Source organism: Megalops cyprinoides, chromosome 10 (assembly GCF_013368585.1).
Source record: "Megalops cyprinoides isolate fMegCyp1 chromosome 10, fMegCyp1.pri, whole genome shotgun sequence".
Lineage (NCBI taxonomy): Eukaryota > Metazoa > Chordata > Actinopteri > Elopiformes > Megalopidae > Megalops > Megalops cyprinoides.
Genome location: NC_050592.1, coordinates 6,277,685 through 6,294,533, shown reverse-complemented (window position 1 = coordinate 6,294,533; position 16,849 = coordinate 6,277,685). Strand labels below are relative to the sequence as shown.

Genomic DNA, 16,849 nt, shown 5'->3' with positions numbered 1-16,849 from the left:
ATGAAGTTGTCCCGCGCTGCTCCCACACCACCCATTCCCGCATTTAGTCAAACACCGTCATGTCATCATCCCTGTTAATCTACTGTTACCTTCTTAGCTTCCCTTGCAAATGCACATCTCACATTTGAAATCCGCTGAAGTCATTTCCTCTTATATGTTTTACATGTGCTGGAGGCCAAAGTGCTGTTCCTGTGTCATGTAATGGGTCTGTCTTCACCTCATTGGCTTGTGTCTCTAGGTGATTTTAATCTGTCTCATTCTTTTATGCATAGTGATCCCTGAGCCCTTCTCTTCAAGCCTGTTAAATTACATATCTAGCCAGTGCTTAATGTTTGCATTCAGCAAAGCACCTACGTGTGTTTGTAAGCCTGTCCATGCGATCACGTGTCTGTGCATACCTGTCAGCGCTTTTTTTTGTCTGTGGGTGAGCTGTCTGCGAGTTTTTGCAGTTGTGTGTCTCTGCTCATGCTTGACTGCACAGTCATGGGTCTGTGTATTTGCCCATCTTCACAGCTGTGTTTGCAAGGCTGTCTGTGCAGTTCTGCGTCCTTGAACATGCACCAGTCCAAGACCGCATGCGTGGCACTGTCTCTGTGTGTTATTCTGCCAGTTGAGCCCACAGAGGTGAAGGTTCTGGGGTCCTTTGAGGCGGTGGAGGGGAAGGAGGTGAATCTGTGCTGCTACACGACCTCCAGCAACCCGCCCGTCCAAATCCGCTGGTGGCTGGGCTTCAGAGAGCTCAACGACACTGTGGTCACTGTCAGCGAGGTGCGTGCGTGCGTGCGTGCCTGCGTGCGTGCGTGCGTGTGTGTGTGAGGAGAGGAAAGGTAGGTGTTCTTAACACAAAACCGGGCTCACTTTACATACATATATTTCAAAACTGATCTGAATAAGACTAAATGACAATGATAATGCAATTATACACACACACACACACACCTTTTTTTTTTTAATTATTGTCATTTAGCAGATGCTCTTATCCACAGCAACTTACATAGGTTACAGTTATGCATATCCATTTCTACAGCAGGATTTTTACTGAGGCAACTTTAGGTTAAGTACTCTGCCCAGGGGTACAACAGTACTGCCCCAGCAGGGAATTGAACTGGAAACCTTTCAGTTATGGGCCCAACTCATTACCACTACACCACAACATATATATATATATATATAGCGTGAACCTCTGGTGGGTGACAGCCATCATTGTTGCACACCTTGATATAATCTAAAAAGCAGATAAAGAGATACTGTGCTCATTTAAGAAGATTATGGCAGTGAGATATGAAGGAGATTAAAGTATTAGGGATAGCATATCAAGTGGATATCTGTGCTCATTTCTGCATGGAGTGATTTTTTTTACTGTGGATTTGTCTACACTGTGCTCCTTCTTACATGTATTTTTGCAGGAAATGTCAGCGCTTTACTTATGTGTATGTTTTTCAGTATAGCCTGTGCCACATTTAGCCACTCTGTCAGTCAAGCGTGGGATGCATACGTTACTTTTGCAAGTATGGTACCAATATTTAGATAAAAGAAAAACAGCAACAAAACATAAGCTCACATGTTTCCTCATTGCCTGTGGTTGTTGGAATATTTTCAGTTGGTTGGTTTTCAGAACTGGTATTCTGCACACCAGCCTCAGCTGATTGGTGGCATGTGACCTGTCACCAGGGTAACAACGGAGGGATGGCCACCATGTCCAACCTGACTCACCGAGTGTCCCAGGAGGAGAACGGTCTGCCCCTCACCTGTGAGGCCTTCAACAAGGGGACACGCTTCTCCAAAACACAGTCCTCTCCTCTACAGGTGTTCTGTGAGTAGCTGCCCTCTGAGCCTCCACCCCTCTCTGCATCCTTCACTCTCCACCACCTCTTTGTTTCTCAGTATCCCTCTACCTTCTCTCTGTCTTTTCCCTCCCTCTCTGTTTCTTCCCTCTCATTCCTGATTCCTGTCTCTCTCCCATTGCTCTCTCTGTCCCTCCATCTCTCTGTCACTCTCCTTTCTCTTCTCTCCTTCAGCCTTCTATCTGTCTCTTTGTCATCCCCCATCACTCTATCCCTCTGCCTCTCTCTCCAATCTCTCCACCCAACCCTAACCCATCTGTTCTCCAGCCCTCTATCTGTCATCCCTCCATCCTTCTCTTCCTCTGCTTCTCTCTCCAATCTCTCCACCCCCACCCGACCCCCCCCCCCCCCCCCCCCCCCCCCCCCCCCCCCCCCCGATTAGCACCATCAGCTGTCATTTCTACTCCATGCCAGTGTGCTGTATATGCCCTTCGGGACAGCTCACTTCCTGATTCCACGCATGACCATGCTATGCCCTCTAATTCTAATTCTAATTATTCTGGAAGATTCCGTGTAGTGTTCCAAGACACTTTCACTAATGCCTAGCTCTGACCTCTCCGGCCCCGTACCCTGTCTCTCTCAGACCCCCCTCAGAAAGTGTGGATGGATGCCCCGCCCCCGGGGGTCGCCCTGCGCTCTGGAAACACAGTTCGGCTGGTGTGTTTCTCCAGTGGTGGAAACCCCACTGGACGTCTCACCTGGTTTAAGGTCAGAGGGTCAGCCCTGAGCATGAGATGGAATTTACCTGAGTGATCTATTAGCTAGTTTAGGGTCTAAACCTTTGCTGTTTCTCTGTGAGCGTGTGTGTGTGTGTGTGTGTGTGTGTATGTATGTATCTTTTTGTGTGTGTGTTTGTGTTTGTTTGTGTGTGTGTGTGTGTGTGCGTGTGAGTGTGTGCACATGCGTATGTGCATCCATGCGTGCGTGCGTGCGAGTGTGTGTGCATGTGTGCGTGTGTGCATGTGTGGGTGTTTCAGTACAGCTTGCTTGTGTACTGGTGTGAGCTTAGTACTCTTTCAGTGAGTGTTTCTGTTTCAGTAAAGTGTGTGTGATTGGGTGCAGTGTGATTGCCTGTTCTTAAGTCAGGTGGTGTTCCTGTCTTAAATATGCTGTGCTTTTTCACACAGTGTGCGTGTTCACACATAGCTTAATGCAGTATGTCCCAGAGTTGTGGTTCTTTCAGGATATGAAGACATAAGCCTGAGTATAATGAGTGGTGCTGTTGTTTTCCTCTGCTGTCTACTGTCATTGCTTATCAGCCTGTTAGTGAGTGAGTGTGTGTGTGTGCGCGCACGTGTGTGTATGTGTGTGTGTGTGTGTGTGTGTGTGTGTGTGTGTGTGCACGCGTGTGTGTGCGTGCGTGTACTTGTGTGTGTGTGTGTATGTGTGTGTATGCGTGCGTGTACGTGTGTGTGTGTGTGAGTGTGTGCATGTGTGCGTGTGTGTGTGAGTGTGTGCATGTGTGTGTGTGCCCATGTGTATGTGTGCGTGTGCGTGTGTGAGTATGCATGTGTGTGTGTGCATGTGTGTGTGTGTATGTGTGTGTGTGTGTGTGTGTGCATGTGTGTGTGTGTGTGTGTGTGTGTGTGTGCATGTGTTGCAGACTCAAGGCATGGGAGCATATGCACCACACCATGTTCTGCATAAATCTCCACCACTTTCAATGGTAATAACAAATGTCCTCTATGTCCGCATCATGTCCCCTTTCCAGGGTAAAACCCCATGTGACAACCAGAGGGCAGTTTCCTCACAGAAGAGTGTCTCTCGAGAGCTGGTCCTTGTCCTCCAGCCCAGTGACAATATGGCCACCTACCGCTGCGAGGCCACCAACCAGGCCAAGAAGGTCCTGTCTGTCCAGACTCAGCTGCGGGTCCAGTGTGAGTCTCAACTGAGGGGGAGACCATACAGAGAAACTCGGTGAAAGTGTCTGGTTAGATATGTAAAGCATTCATCAGCTAGTCTTATGAGGGTCATCCACATAGTGTATCTTGTGTGTGTGTGGGCACGTCCAACCGAAACCTTTGTCTGGGTTTTCACAGGCATAGGGATCTCTCCAGGAAACAGAAACTGACTATCAAATTCTGATTCCATGTTAAGATATTTGTGTTAAAAAAGTATTTTTGTGATAATGGTACACATGTAACTATACAGATCAGCTACAGAAGGAAACCAGAGATATTCGCATGATAACTGCAATGTTAAGGCCAAAGTCAGCTTCATCTTCTCTTGCCCTTAACAATCTGACCTGGGTCAGAATGGAGAAATCAAAGTTGAGGCTGGCCTCAGTTCCAGCTGCAGGCTTTGGAAATAACTGGGCTAATTGGCTATCTCAGTTCCATCGACTCAATATCTTCCCGTAATTGAATTTTCAAATGTATGTTTATTATACATGTTTTTTTTTATCTTTATTTCATTTCACTCTTTCGTTTTGTCATAATGGGCTCTTAGTTTTCTTTTTACGGTTTTCAATTAGCTCAATTATAATCTTCAAGATTGTTTTTTTTCACATTTCATAGTTTAATTATTTCAAGTTCTAATTAAATTGATAGTGCTTTATTGACTTTAATAGGATTTTGCCTTATACCTTGCTCATACTCTTCACTCTGTCTCTGTCAATTCTAAAAGTTGGAATTGTTCTGATCTGTAATTATTCCCGTGTCTGTTTTGCATCAGCCTTTTCCATCTTACTGAGTCAGTGTTATCGTGTAGCTTTATTTACATTATCTTCAGCTCCTCTCTGTTTTGCACCTTACATTTGCAATGCTATTTCCAGAGGTGCCATCCAAGTAGCTCCTGATAAGAGCACCTGCCAAATGAATAAATGTGAATTTTAAATGGCTTTACAGACCTCGGTCTGATCGATCGATTGGCTGGCTGACTTCCGCCGCAATCTGTGTGTGTGTGTCTAGTCCCGGCGATAAATGTGAAGATTACGACCAATCAGAAGGAGACGCGGAGAGGGGAGACTCTGCGGTTGGAGTGCATCTCGGGAAGCAGCAACCCCAAAGCCAACATCTCGTGGAGCCTGGGTGCGGAGAGGTATGGGGGGAGGGAGCGGCCTCAGCTAAACTCGCCATTTTAGAGAGCCACGAGGGTCTGCTCAAAGGGTGCCATGTGTAATACATGGAAATTAAGCAATGCAAGTAGTGTGAGTTGGCAAGTTATAACCTGCAAGCAAGACTTATAACCTGTTACATTCCATCACGTTATTGTAATTTGGGTGATGCTCTTATCCAGAGCAACTTACACAGGTTATAGTTTTATCCGTGTTATCCATTTATTCACCTGCATATTTACTGAGGCAACTGTTGGTTAAGCACCTTGCCAAAGGGTACAACAGCAGTGCCCCAGCAGGGAATCAAACCAGCAATCTGCTCCTTACCTGCTATCCTACACTGCTGCAGTGTTGGTTTCAGGTTTGAATCCAGTGTAGGATTCTGAGGAAAGGACTCATACTGTCCTTACTCCAGCTGTAAGGAGAAAATGTTTGAAATGGGCTCTGTGTGGGTGACCGTGTATACCCATTTTCCTTACAAAAAAATCAAATCTATGGTTTCATGCACTCATATCTCTACCAGCTAGCTTGTACCTTGTCTGGCTATCTGTTGAAACTTGGTCATGCAGCACTTCCAGTATTATTGACTCCTTACATGGCTTTTTGTTTGTGTTGGATAAAATAAATGTAAATGCAATGTACCAGTCTGCTGTGCATGTATATTTAGATGACGCTCAGGTTTCAAGCTTTACATTTTAACATACAAATTGCCATTAAACCGGCGGATCAAAATGAAACAATCTGCTCAAAATAACCCAGTATAATGTGCTCTCATAGGAAGAATGCAATGATAGAGTTTGTGATTCCACAGGGAAAAAAGGCAATACAAATGGAAGCTAATTTAAACGGTTACAGAAAATGCCCTTTTTTCTTAGAACACAAACGTGAAGTTTGTGTTTCCTTTTATGGACGCAAAAACTGCAAATGAAAGGCAGCTTTGATTGGTGGAAATGTCCAAACCCTCCAGACTGAGACGTGAGGTTCAGTTACATTACATTAGCAAACACTCTTATCCAGAGCGACTTGCATAGATTACAATTTTTACATGTTATGCGTTTATGCAGCTGGGTATTTACTTAGACAACTGTAGGTTAAGCGCCTTGCCCGAGGGTACCACAGCAGTGTCCCAGTGGGGGAACAAAGCAGCAACCTTTCAATTACAAGCCTGGCTCCTTACCACTATGCTACACTGCAGTAGTGGCATCACTTCTCTAGATTGATTGATTCGGTTTATTTGGGCTGAAGGGCTGGTTGAGAGGTAATCAGCACTCTGCTTCTGTCTCTCTCTCCTCCCCTGCCAGGCTGAAGGGAGTCGACCAGGCCCCTAAGAAGGCCGAGTATGGGGGGGTGTCAGTTCGCAGCGTGCTCTCCCTTCCCCTCTACTCACAACACAATGGCCGTAGGGTCACCTGCCAGGCCTTCAGCTCCCTGCTGTCAGAGGGCGTCAACACCTTTTATAAGCTCAACGTGCTCTGTGAGTGTGTGTGTGTGTATGCGTGTGTGTGTGTGTGTGTGTGTATGGTGGTGGTGGGGGTTGTATGTATGTGTGTGCAAGAGTGTCAACACCTTCTACGATCTCAACATGCTCTGTGAGTATCTGTGTGTGTGTGTGTGTGTGTGTGTGTTTGTGTGTGTGTGTGTACTGTATGTGTCTGCAGGGGTTTGTATGTATGTGTTTGCTAGAGTGTCAACACCTAGTGTCATTCACCTAACATGTGTGAATGTGTCTTACATGAGTTTCTATAGGTTCATTGTGCTCTGAGAGTTTGCATGTCTATCTGTGAAGGCGTGTGTGTGGGTGTGTATGCAAGTATTTGTGCTGGAAGTCACTCTGGATAAAAGTGTCTGCTAAGTGAACATAATGTAATGTAAGGGAATGTGACTGCTCGAGAGTCAACACCTTCTACACGGTCAGGGTGCTCTGTATGTATGCCTTTCACTGTGAGTGTATATGTGTCTGTGTGTGTGTATTAAAGTGCGGTCCTGTGTATCCCTAAGTTTTTGTGATGGAGTCAGCTCCCTTTCAAGCACAGTATTCTCTGTGTGCAGACATATCACTGTCTATTTTTCAGCGTATGCCTGTTGAAATGGTGTTGCTCGTTCTTGTATTTCTGTGTATGTGCCTGCCAGAGTGATTGAATCTATAATGTCTGATTTTGACCTTGTGTATCTTTCACCGTATTTGTAAAGGTAAGTGTCTGTGAGTAGTCAGCATGTTTGTTTTTCCTCATATCTGCATCACTATTTTTCATGTTCTAACTATATGATGCAACTTCAGATCCTCCTGAATTCGGCCCAGACCAATCAAAAGTGGTCCAAGCAGTTGAGGATGACATCGCCCACCTCCCGTTGAAAGTCTCAGCCAATCCAGACGAGATCTCCTGTGAATGGATCTATCGAGGCCAAACACTAATTAAAGGTAAGAGGGCAGATCCCTGCCGATCAAAATAACATCTTGACACCCCTGCCACTGGGACGGCTCAGCAGACCACATCATCACCGGGTGAGCTCTTAATAAAACATACCAAAGCTTTGTGGCAGGAAAGCTTGCCAGATGTGATCCTCATTATACCCTAATGTATGCAACCTAAATGAGGGTTTCTGTCTTCTTAAATAGAGCACAATGTCTCAGCATTTCCATTACTGTCCTCCCCATCGCTTTAACCAGCCAAGAACAGAGTCCTCTGGCTTCCCCCTTAAGTGTACCTTGAGCTCGGGAGGTTTGTTGCACAAAGCAGCTTCACACATTAAAACTCCATTCCCCTGTTAGGGGGGGCAGTTAAATAATTCAGAGTCTAATGTACTTTACGGAGGCGGAGACGGGGAGCCATTGATGGAAATGTGTCCCAAGACAGAGAGGGACGAGAGGTACCACTGGAGGGGGGATCTGGAGTTGGAGCTGGAGATCTGGAATGTGACCAGGAGGGACTCCGGGAACTACACCGTCGTCTGTAAGAACGACGAGGGGGAGAACCGCACCACCGTCAACCTGGATGTTCACTGTAAGGGTCACGCGCGGTGCAAAGGGCTGGGACAGACTGGTCTCCCCCCCCCCACTCCCCCAATCAGAGTGCCAGCTAAAACAACATTTCCCATCTACTGCAGGCCTTAATGTTCCATTTCCGCATCATTGGGCACCACTGATCTTGACAACTGAGTGTATCCATAATGCATGCAGACTGCAATGCCAACAGCACTGAGGTCTGTGCAGCCCCGTTCAGTATACATTTAACAGTGTCGATACGTGTCAGTGTAATCTTTGATTCTCCAGCGTCTTCCACCAACGTCTTTATCATGCTATGGCATTGACTAGCAGTTGCCCTGACTGGAGAAAGGGTGTCTCTAATGGCTTGATAAAGTCTTGCATGCATAGATTCTAGCATCATTTAGCCCGTTCCTGTCCATGAATAAAAGAAGGGCTTGAAGGCCATTTGAAGGGTAATGATAGCCATAAACCATGCTGATAACAATCTTCTGTTGGTTAGTAGTCTCAATGGAGAACGTCTCTTTGTTCATCACACCTGTCAATCAATTTTCAAGTACTCCATCTCTGTCAGGAGATGCTGCATGTTTTTTTGGATTTAAATAGCACTGATGGTGCTCACTGGAGTTCTGCATTAACAAAAAACACTTGAAAAGCGATCCCAGTCATAGCCATCGCTATCATTCCAGCTCATTTTTTTTTTTTTTTTTTTTGTCGTCGTCGTGTGTCCATCTCCATTAATTTGAATTTGAATTTGAGCGATTTCCATAAATTTCTTATCTTCCGGTGACCGCTCTCGTTATCGTTCTCAGAGTTACGGGGGCCTTAATGATGCTGTTTATTCCGGAATGTCAAGCAGCTTCCTTCCTTGTGTACACATGTTCTTTCATATTGGAAAGAACAGAGTAATGAAACTGTTGCTGGAAGCAGTATAGTAATTCTGCATCTGTGCTGGTTTGGCCCTGTCAGATGCCCCTAGCGTGAAAGCGCGCACAGACCCAACCCGCGTAGACCTGGGCCAGACGGCAGACCTCGAGTGTGTCGCCGAAGCCAACCCCGTCGTAACCGGAATGTTCTCCTGGGAGTGGCTGGTGAGAGCTCAAGCCATCCGGAGTGGTCTCTTTTTTTTCCCCCTTTTTTTTCTCCTCTTTTTCTTCTTCGCTGTTTATCATTCACCCGCTTAAAGCACAATTGGCCAATATATCAGCCGTCTAACAGCCTACTCCCACCTCCTCCTCACCTCTGCATAAATCGAGAAAAATAGGTTTCATTAAAGCGGTGTTACTAAAGGGTGCATTTGTCAATGTTAGCTCGGGTTATTCCGCGCCTCCACTCTTACGGGTGCAGCTCTTCCTCCTGGCACCATTCCCCGCCCGATTTTTCAGGCGGGAAAATCCGCCTCTTCCTCATGTTTGTCACTCAGTGTGTGTTTGTTTGTGTGTGTGTGTGTGTCTGTGTGTGTGTGTGTGTGTGTCGCAGGGTGTCGATGATGACCTGCCTGGGTCTCAGAAAGAAGACGGGGACGTTGGGTGGCTGACCATCCCCGAGGTCACCCGCTTTCACAGCGGGCGCTACAGATGCACAGTGAAAAACGGCATAGCGCCCCCTGCCAGCGCGGATATTGAACTCATCGTACGTTGTGAGTGTCCATGATTTTACTTTGTGACACACTGATACGTAGCACTGTCGTATCCAGAGGGTCATGCCTTGATTACAAACGCTGTTGGTGTTATTACCATGGCTAGTTAGTAGTCATGCATAGGTTTGCATGGCATTTTTGATATGACAAGCTTTAAAATTTAAGATTTCTAATAATAATGATGTGGTGTATGTAAAATGTGGAACACAGGCCCTAATGTTTGCTATTGACATAATCAGTCAGTATGCATTGCCCGATAAGACTGAGCTGTACTTGTGAGCCTCAGAAGATGGAATAGTTTAGCATCAATATTTGACAACAACCCTGGATCCAATGTGCAAATAGTGATCATTATATTACAGTTTTGTAATTTGGCAGACACTCTTAACCAGAGTGACTTACATACAGTAGGTTACAATTGTATGCATTTATGCAGCTGGGTATTTACCGAGGCAGTTGTGGGTTATGTAACCTGCCCAAGGGTACAACAGCAGCGCCCTGGCAGGGAACTGAACCGGAAAGCTTTGGGTTATGAGCTCTGCTCCTTAACACTACACCACATTACTGTTCCATCAGCATCAATTGATGATCAATGGATTGTAATCAATGGATCAGATCCACTATTTTCCCACAACACAGAAAACACAGATGTTTTTCCCTTGTGCAGTTAAGCCAGAGATCAAGAAGGGGCCGCAGTGGAGCAAGGTGGCGAGTCGGGGGGACGGAACCAGCACCGCTGAGGTGATCTGTCAGGCTGAGGGGATCCCAAAGGTGGACTTCACCTGGGCGAAGAACAACATCACCATGGATTTCACCAACCCCAGGTCTGCTTAATGAGAGCGATGTGTCCCTGCATATAGGTGCACATTGTGTTACAGTACAAAAATATGCGAAAAATTATGACAAGTGTGATCCCTGATAATGAAACCATCGCTTGACTAAATTTATTTGCACTATAAATAAATTTGATGTTGATAGCAATAACGTTTGTAATGTTAATTAAATGCAGAGTCACACTATTGGCATCACACTGCACACACTGTTTTATAATGAAAGAGTGAAGAAGGTAACAAGTTTCACAGCATCTGTTAGAGGTTTGGAGAGACTATTTTGCCAAGTGTCTCTCTGCAGCAGAGTCATGGTGTGTTTGGCTCCACCAATCTCTAGTGAAAGGTGTTGACCTCACGTTTGGTGTGCTACCCTGTGTTGCAGGTATTTGGAGAGGACGCTGAGAGAGGGTTTGGTTCACACCAGCACGGTGACCATTGTGAATGTGAGCGCAGCTCTGGACTATGCCGTGTTCACCTGCACTGCAAGGAACACCCTGGGGGAGGACAGACTGGACATCCAACTGCTCAGCACCAGTACGAGAAAGGGGATTGGAGAAGTGGAAGGAAAGAGAGAGTAATGGAGAGAGTTGAGGGGGAAAGAGAGAAAGAGGAAAGGAAAAGAGGAGAGGGAGACAAAAAAACAAAGGAGAGAGGAAAGGGAAAAGGGTTTATGAGGAACAGAGAGGAAGAGATAGGAGTAGGAGAGAGGCATTGAGAAAGAGGGCATAGGGAAAGAGAGATCAGCGAGAAAGATTTCCAGAGGAAGGGAGACTAGGAGCATGGAAAAAAGACAGAGAGGAGAGAAAGGAGAGAGTGGAAGAGGGGACAGGGAAAGGGGGTGAAAGAGGGAGGAAGAGAAGGAGTGACTGAGATGAATGAAGAGAGAGAGAAAAGGTAAAGGCAGGGAGAGAGAAGACAGGATAGATGGATAAAAGAGACATTGGGTAGGGGAAGTGAGAAGAAAGAAGAGTAGAGAGAGAGGGGGAAAGGAACAGAGAGAGGACTTGGGTGGCTTTGAGGAAGGAAATTAGTAGAGAGAGAGAAAGGGTGGAAAGGAAACCAGACTGTTTCACACACAGCACGTTTATTCAAAATAATAACAGATATTAAATCCGAAAGTGAGACACTAATCAATTGATCGTGTTGATAATGTCAGCTTTGCTTTCACTCAGCCACCAGGCTGCTGTTGGAGGAAGGAAAGAGATGCTAATTTGGAGATAGGCCAGGGCTCAATATAGAAAAGAGAACTGTCCCAATTTCCATGACAACACGTCTGAGTTCTTCTTTGTTTGCCATATTCGGCTTGTTTAGCCTGTCTGCAGATTAAACCATACAGAGAGCAAAGAGAATCTGTCTGGACTGAAGCAGCCAGCCTTCCTCATAGTGCCACACTCCATCAAAAGCAACAGCAACGGCAACAAAAAAACACAACCGCGGCAATGGCTTCCAGCCTCTCGTTTCTCTCCGCCAACGTCACCCATGGCGGTGGACACTGTTGTTTCTCTTCATCTGTTCCCACATCCGCAGCAGAAGACGCCGATAGATGCCACAGTAAAGACAGCTAATAAAGAGTAGGTGGGCTCTGAGACACACAGTCACCACGCCCGAACGCGCTCGCATCCCTGCAACAACGGCGAGAGGAAAAAGAGCTGATACGCTTCGCCTATGTATCTCTCCCTCGCCTTGTGTCTGTTGCACTGGTACCATTTGGCGGATAATGATGCTGTAAAAATGCTTCTCTGCGAGTTGCCCTCGCTGCGTTGCCCTCTGGCTGTGAAATTAGTATCCCTCTGCCATCGCTGAGCTCCCTCTCCCAGCATGCCCTGCAGCCCCTGGCAGACACGTTTAGTGTTTACCATAAAAACCATGAAATACAATCCAATATTCTTGCTGTTTTTACCGCTGCGAATATTCATAATTAATCTGACGCAGTAATAATAAATTATATATGCTTCTTATCATCAGAAGGCTGGAGAAAATGCACTTTCCTCGCCACGGTTTCTGTTCGGATTTAAAGGTACAGGCAATCGAAGTAAGACTAATCCTAAGTCTTGCCGTGAAGTGTTCCAGCCCCATTCCCGCATCTTTATCAGGGGCGCCCGCTGATGGTTTTGTTAGGGGTGTCTTGAAGAGAACAAAACTGGAGACTTTAAAGTTGGTTTGTTCTTCACCTTCTCCCCCACAGCTTTCATTGACCCAATGAAATTCAGAGGTCATACGTTTATGAGCTGTATGTGTACTCCTTTTCCTCCATGGCTGATTCCAGCCCTGACTGTTACACACACCTTTGACCTCCATGGGTTCTGCCTGGTTTTTAGAATAATCAGGTATGGAGCGTACCAAGAAGAGTTAAAACCCGCTGCCTCGGTTACAAGTGCAAATTGCTCTCTGCCTCTACTCCACATTGATGCTCGTACATGTCTACTCTTCTTACTGCCACCCCCCCACTCCTGCCTCTTTCTCTCTTCCTCCCCTCCCTTCAGACCACCCCGACCCTCCCTCAGATCTGAAACTGGTCAGCATCACCCAGCACACCGTCACACTGCAGTGGACCGCTGGGTTCGACGGGGGCTTGGAGCAGAAGTTTCGTGTCAGGTGGGAAGAAGTACCCATCAGAGAATGTGGTCACACGTTGTCGAGCAGTGCAGTTAAAGCTGATAATTATCTCTACAGGAAATTGGGCATCTCTCGCTGGGGCAGAGCCTAAAGCACTCTCACAAATGGTCTCGGGTTTTGTGCTTGGCAGGTACCGCTGGCCAGACTCTGTTAGTTACCTGTACATGGATGTCTTCCCGCCCAAAGACACTTCCTTCACTGTCACTGGCCTTTACCCTGGTACTACCTACAACTTCTCCGTTAATGCCATCAACGCCATTGGGGAGAGCCAGTATGCCGATGACAACGCAGTACTCACAGTCACCACCAGGGGTCAGTGTAAAGCAGGATTTTTTTGTGTTTTTTTTTCATCAACAAGCTACAGTTCAGCAATAATGGATGGATTCCATCAGCCCTGTTTGATAAAACACGTTCATCATTGTCAGCTTTTATGTATTTTAAGCATTTTCTTTAATGAACTAAGCTGAATGAAAATGACGGATAAAGAGTCCATCTGTCCCTAGACTCTCAGTGTGGGAAGATTGATCTCTCAGTGTCCGCGCCCATGAGTCTAACAGCAGAATATGGTTTTCGAGGAGTGTTTGTGTACCTGCACGCAATGCATTCTAAACTGACACCTGCATCTCCCCAAACTGCCCTCATCCCCACCTCACCGTACCCCCTCCCGTCCACCCCCTATCCCACAAAAGAACCGGATGTGACAGAAGTGCCGCAAGTTCCGGAACCAGGCCCCAGAGGTAAAGTTGCTGAGTTGCTGGAAATTATCCTTAGGCACTGTAAAAGAGGGCACGTGCGCAGCATCTTAACTCAGCCAAATCACCTCAGAATCCTTCTTAAAGCACCATATGTTCGCACACTTGAGTAATGATGATAACGGCATCTGGTAATGAGTTAGGTATTTTAATGCACATTCATTTTGCTGTTTTTTTTTTTCACAAACCATGGAAATGATGAAAATTACTTGCTCTGTAGTTTCTTATTTTACTGTAATTGTGTTAGCCGTCCTTATGTTCCTCTTGTATCTCTGGTAATGTCATTGAGGTGTGCCTGAGTCGTGCTCTTGATCCGCTCACGTCCCAGATCCCTCGAGAATGCCACTATCTCTGGTGGTGACTTTGGCAGTGGTGGGTGGAGTCTTGCTGCTCCTGAACCCATTGGGCTGCTTTTTGGGGTTGAGGTGGTGGAGGAGGAGGCGGGGTCTGACAGGTAACCGCGAAGGCGCTAGCCCTGATGTGTCATCTTTTGACGCCGTGTCAGATGCGGTTTCTCAAACCTATCGCCAGGCGGCTGCTTATAGCACAAGGGGAAAGCTGTCTGAATTTTAATGCAACTGTCACTTCTGCCTTCCATGGCTCTCCCCTTATCTCCCTTCATCCCTCTTTCTCCTCTCCATATCTCCATCTGTGTCTCCCTCCTTTCCAATGCCACTGTCACTTCTTCCCTTCGCCTCCCCTCTTATCTCACGCCATCCCTTTTGTCTTCCCTCTCTCCATCTGTCTCTTTCTCTCCGTTCTCTTTCTGTTAAACTGTCATGTCTCCCTCCCATCTTTTCACTTCTCATCTCCCATCTTCTTTTTTTTTTGCCTCTTTCTATCCGAATATCCTTCCATGCTCTATCATTCCTGCCTTTCTTCCTCCTCTCTCTCGCTTGCTGTTTTATGTTGTCCTCCTCCCTTCCTCTTAATCCCCATCTCTCTCCCCCTCTCTCTCTCTCTCTCTCTTTCCCAGAGGGTAAAAGCAGTAGCTTGGAGGAGAAAACGAGTGATGAAGAGAGGTGAGTCAGCCCTAATCTGCTGTCTGAGTCAACGCGCCTCTGTAGGTAAACAGCAACCGCAAAAAATCCACATTAAAGATCTAAACACGACTTTTCGCCTGAAGACAGGCACACAGCCAAAAGAGCAGGGCATACAGTGCTATGGAGACTCACTGGGGACACAAGACACCAAGCAGTTTGTTCAGTGGTTGTCTATCAGGATATTGGCATTAACCCTCCTTTACTTTGTATTTTGCCTTCAGCAAGTGGTGTTTGCGGTTGCAGCATGACTGGGAAGGCGGAGATGTAGTTTTTAATCAGTAACGTTTAGTGTTTCAAGGTAATGGAGGACTAGAGCAATCCTCTGTAATGATCTGGCGTGAGTGTAACACAGGTTGGTGGAGTAGGAGTGCTGTTGTCTGTACCTGTACCACCTGTCTGTAGGTCCACAGTGACAGAGCTGAACCGATACGAGGGAGGGGAGCTGATTAACTTGGCTGCCCGGCGCACCCTGCTGGCAGACAGCGGTTCAGAGCCAGGGAGCAGCGTCTACGAGAGCTACGGAGGGGTGAGAGGCCTGGAGAGGGGGATTGAGGGTGGAGTTGGGCTGAAAGAATGAAATACAGAGACATGGGAGGGTAGTGAGAGCAGTGATGACATGGCGAGGGTGGGGAAACCTAAATTAAGAATGACAAATGAACTTCGATGACTGGCTGGAGAAGATGGGAGAGGTGTGGTGTCACAGAGCTGCCTGACACCCGCTCCAGTTTACAAGCCTGATATTAAGGGGCCTCTCTGTTCTCATGTGCCAGGAGAGCGGCCACTACTACTACCCCACCAGTGACTTCCGCCCGACACTCTACCCTCACACAGAGGGACCAGACGGACGAGGTGAGGGCAGAAGTGAAAACAGTTCCAATAGCCATCAGCCAATAATCAGTCTCAAAAAATGGAGTGGTGGTGCAGCATAGTGGCAAGGAGCAGGACTTGTAGCCGAAAGGTTGCCGGTTTGATTCCCCAGTAGAGCACTGCTGTTGTACTCTTGGGCTAAGTACTTAACCCACAATTGCCTTAGTAAATATCCAGCTGTATAAATGTACAAAAATTGTAACTTATGCAAGTTGCTCTGGATAAGGGCGTCTGCTAAATGCCAATATTGTAATGTAATGTAAAATGATGACTGTCAGTCACCTGACATGGTCTTTATGGGCGTCTCTTTAAGATGGTGGCTACAGCACAAGCCTTGGGGCTCACATCTATGAGGATGTGATGGACTGGGGGATGTATGAAGATTTGGGAGGGTTGTCCCTCCCACCCCCATCTTTGTTTCACCCGAGCCAGACAGAGCCGCATATAGGTTGGGAGAGACAAGAAATTCACCAACAGGTCTGTATGACGTCACTGTATGTTCGTTATAGATGTAATAATACTTAAATAGTTATGATTCCCCCCTGCACATGCAGAGATTTCCTTAATAAACAGACCTTTATACAGTACTGATAATACTTGTCTTAGCTTAACATCGCAATCTTCGATTGCCCTCCCATTTTCCACAGGGAGCCTATCAAAGAAGAAGAAGGGAGCTGCCTGATCAGGATCCACCAATTAGAGTGTATGGTAGTCTGACTGATCACCGCCTTCCCCTGAGTGACTCTGAGCTTCCTTTTGAGCTGCGAGGAGAGTTAGTCTGACAGAATGTGTGTCGCTTCCCTCTTGAATGTATTCTGACTTCAGACGCCCGCCCTTTCTAAACTTCCTGCAGGACTCGGAGATCTCAGGCTCTGTCCTATAAATCTCATGCTGTCCTAATGGAATATCAATAAAGATTTTTGCTGCCGGTGGCTTTACTTTGTAATCTGTTATGATCTCCTTTGTCTGTGAGACATGCTGCAGAACAGAGGTTAGGTTCACCCGGTGCTGAGCACATCAATGAGCTCCATCAGTGATTCACGCCACGCAGTGGTGTCTCACGCATTCACAACACATGAACTGAGTGCGAAACATGTACATCTTTTAAACATTTAAAAGGTGACCTTGTACAAGGCGTGCTGTTATTATCGTATTATTCTGCTATGCACTTTTGTCTTTCTTTTTTGGTGAAAGCATCTTGGATGTAGCCAACACCTTCG

At 46.5% G+C, this 16,849-nt stretch overlaps 1 protein-coding gene across 1 annotated transcript in view; it reads left to right on the top strand.

The window, feature by feature from the left end:
* Positions 1-16,411, top strand: part of nphs1 (NPHS1 adhesion molecule, nephrin) — a 56,833-nt gene extending 40,422 nt beyond the window's left edge. The window contains exons 10-28 of the mRNA XM_036538578.1: positions 611-768; positions 1,672-1,813; positions 2,428-2,552; positions 3,556-3,721; positions 4,754-4,883; positions 6,201-6,373; positions 7,178-7,318; positions 7,755-7,901; positions 8,852-8,973; positions 9,362-9,521; positions 10,189-10,345; positions 10,734-10,885; positions 12,835-12,946; positions 13,098-13,279; positions 14,048-14,219; positions 15,165-15,288; positions 15,533-15,611; positions 15,943-15,986; positions 16,277-16,411. Coding sequence (XP_036394471.1) covers positions 611-768; positions 1,672-1,813; positions 2,428-2,552; positions 3,556-3,721; positions 4,754-4,883; positions 6,201-6,373; positions 7,178-7,318; positions 7,755-7,901; positions 8,852-8,973; positions 9,362-9,521; positions 10,189-10,345; positions 10,734-10,885; positions 12,835-12,946; positions 13,098-13,279; positions 14,048-14,219; positions 15,165-15,288; positions 15,533-15,611; positions 15,943-15,986; positions 16,277-16,411 — 2,621 coding nt within the window. The remainder of the gene's footprint in view (positions 1-610; positions 769-1,671; positions 1,814-2,427; positions 2,553-3,555; positions 3,722-4,753; positions 4,884-6,200; positions 6,374-7,177; positions 7,319-7,754; positions 7,902-8,851; positions 8,974-9,361; positions 9,522-10,188; positions 10,346-10,733; positions 10,886-12,834; positions 12,947-13,097; positions 13,280-14,047; positions 14,220-15,164; positions 15,289-15,532; positions 15,612-15,942; positions 15,987-16,276) is intronic.
* The last annotated feature ends 438 nt before the right edge of the window (positions 16,412-16,849 follow it).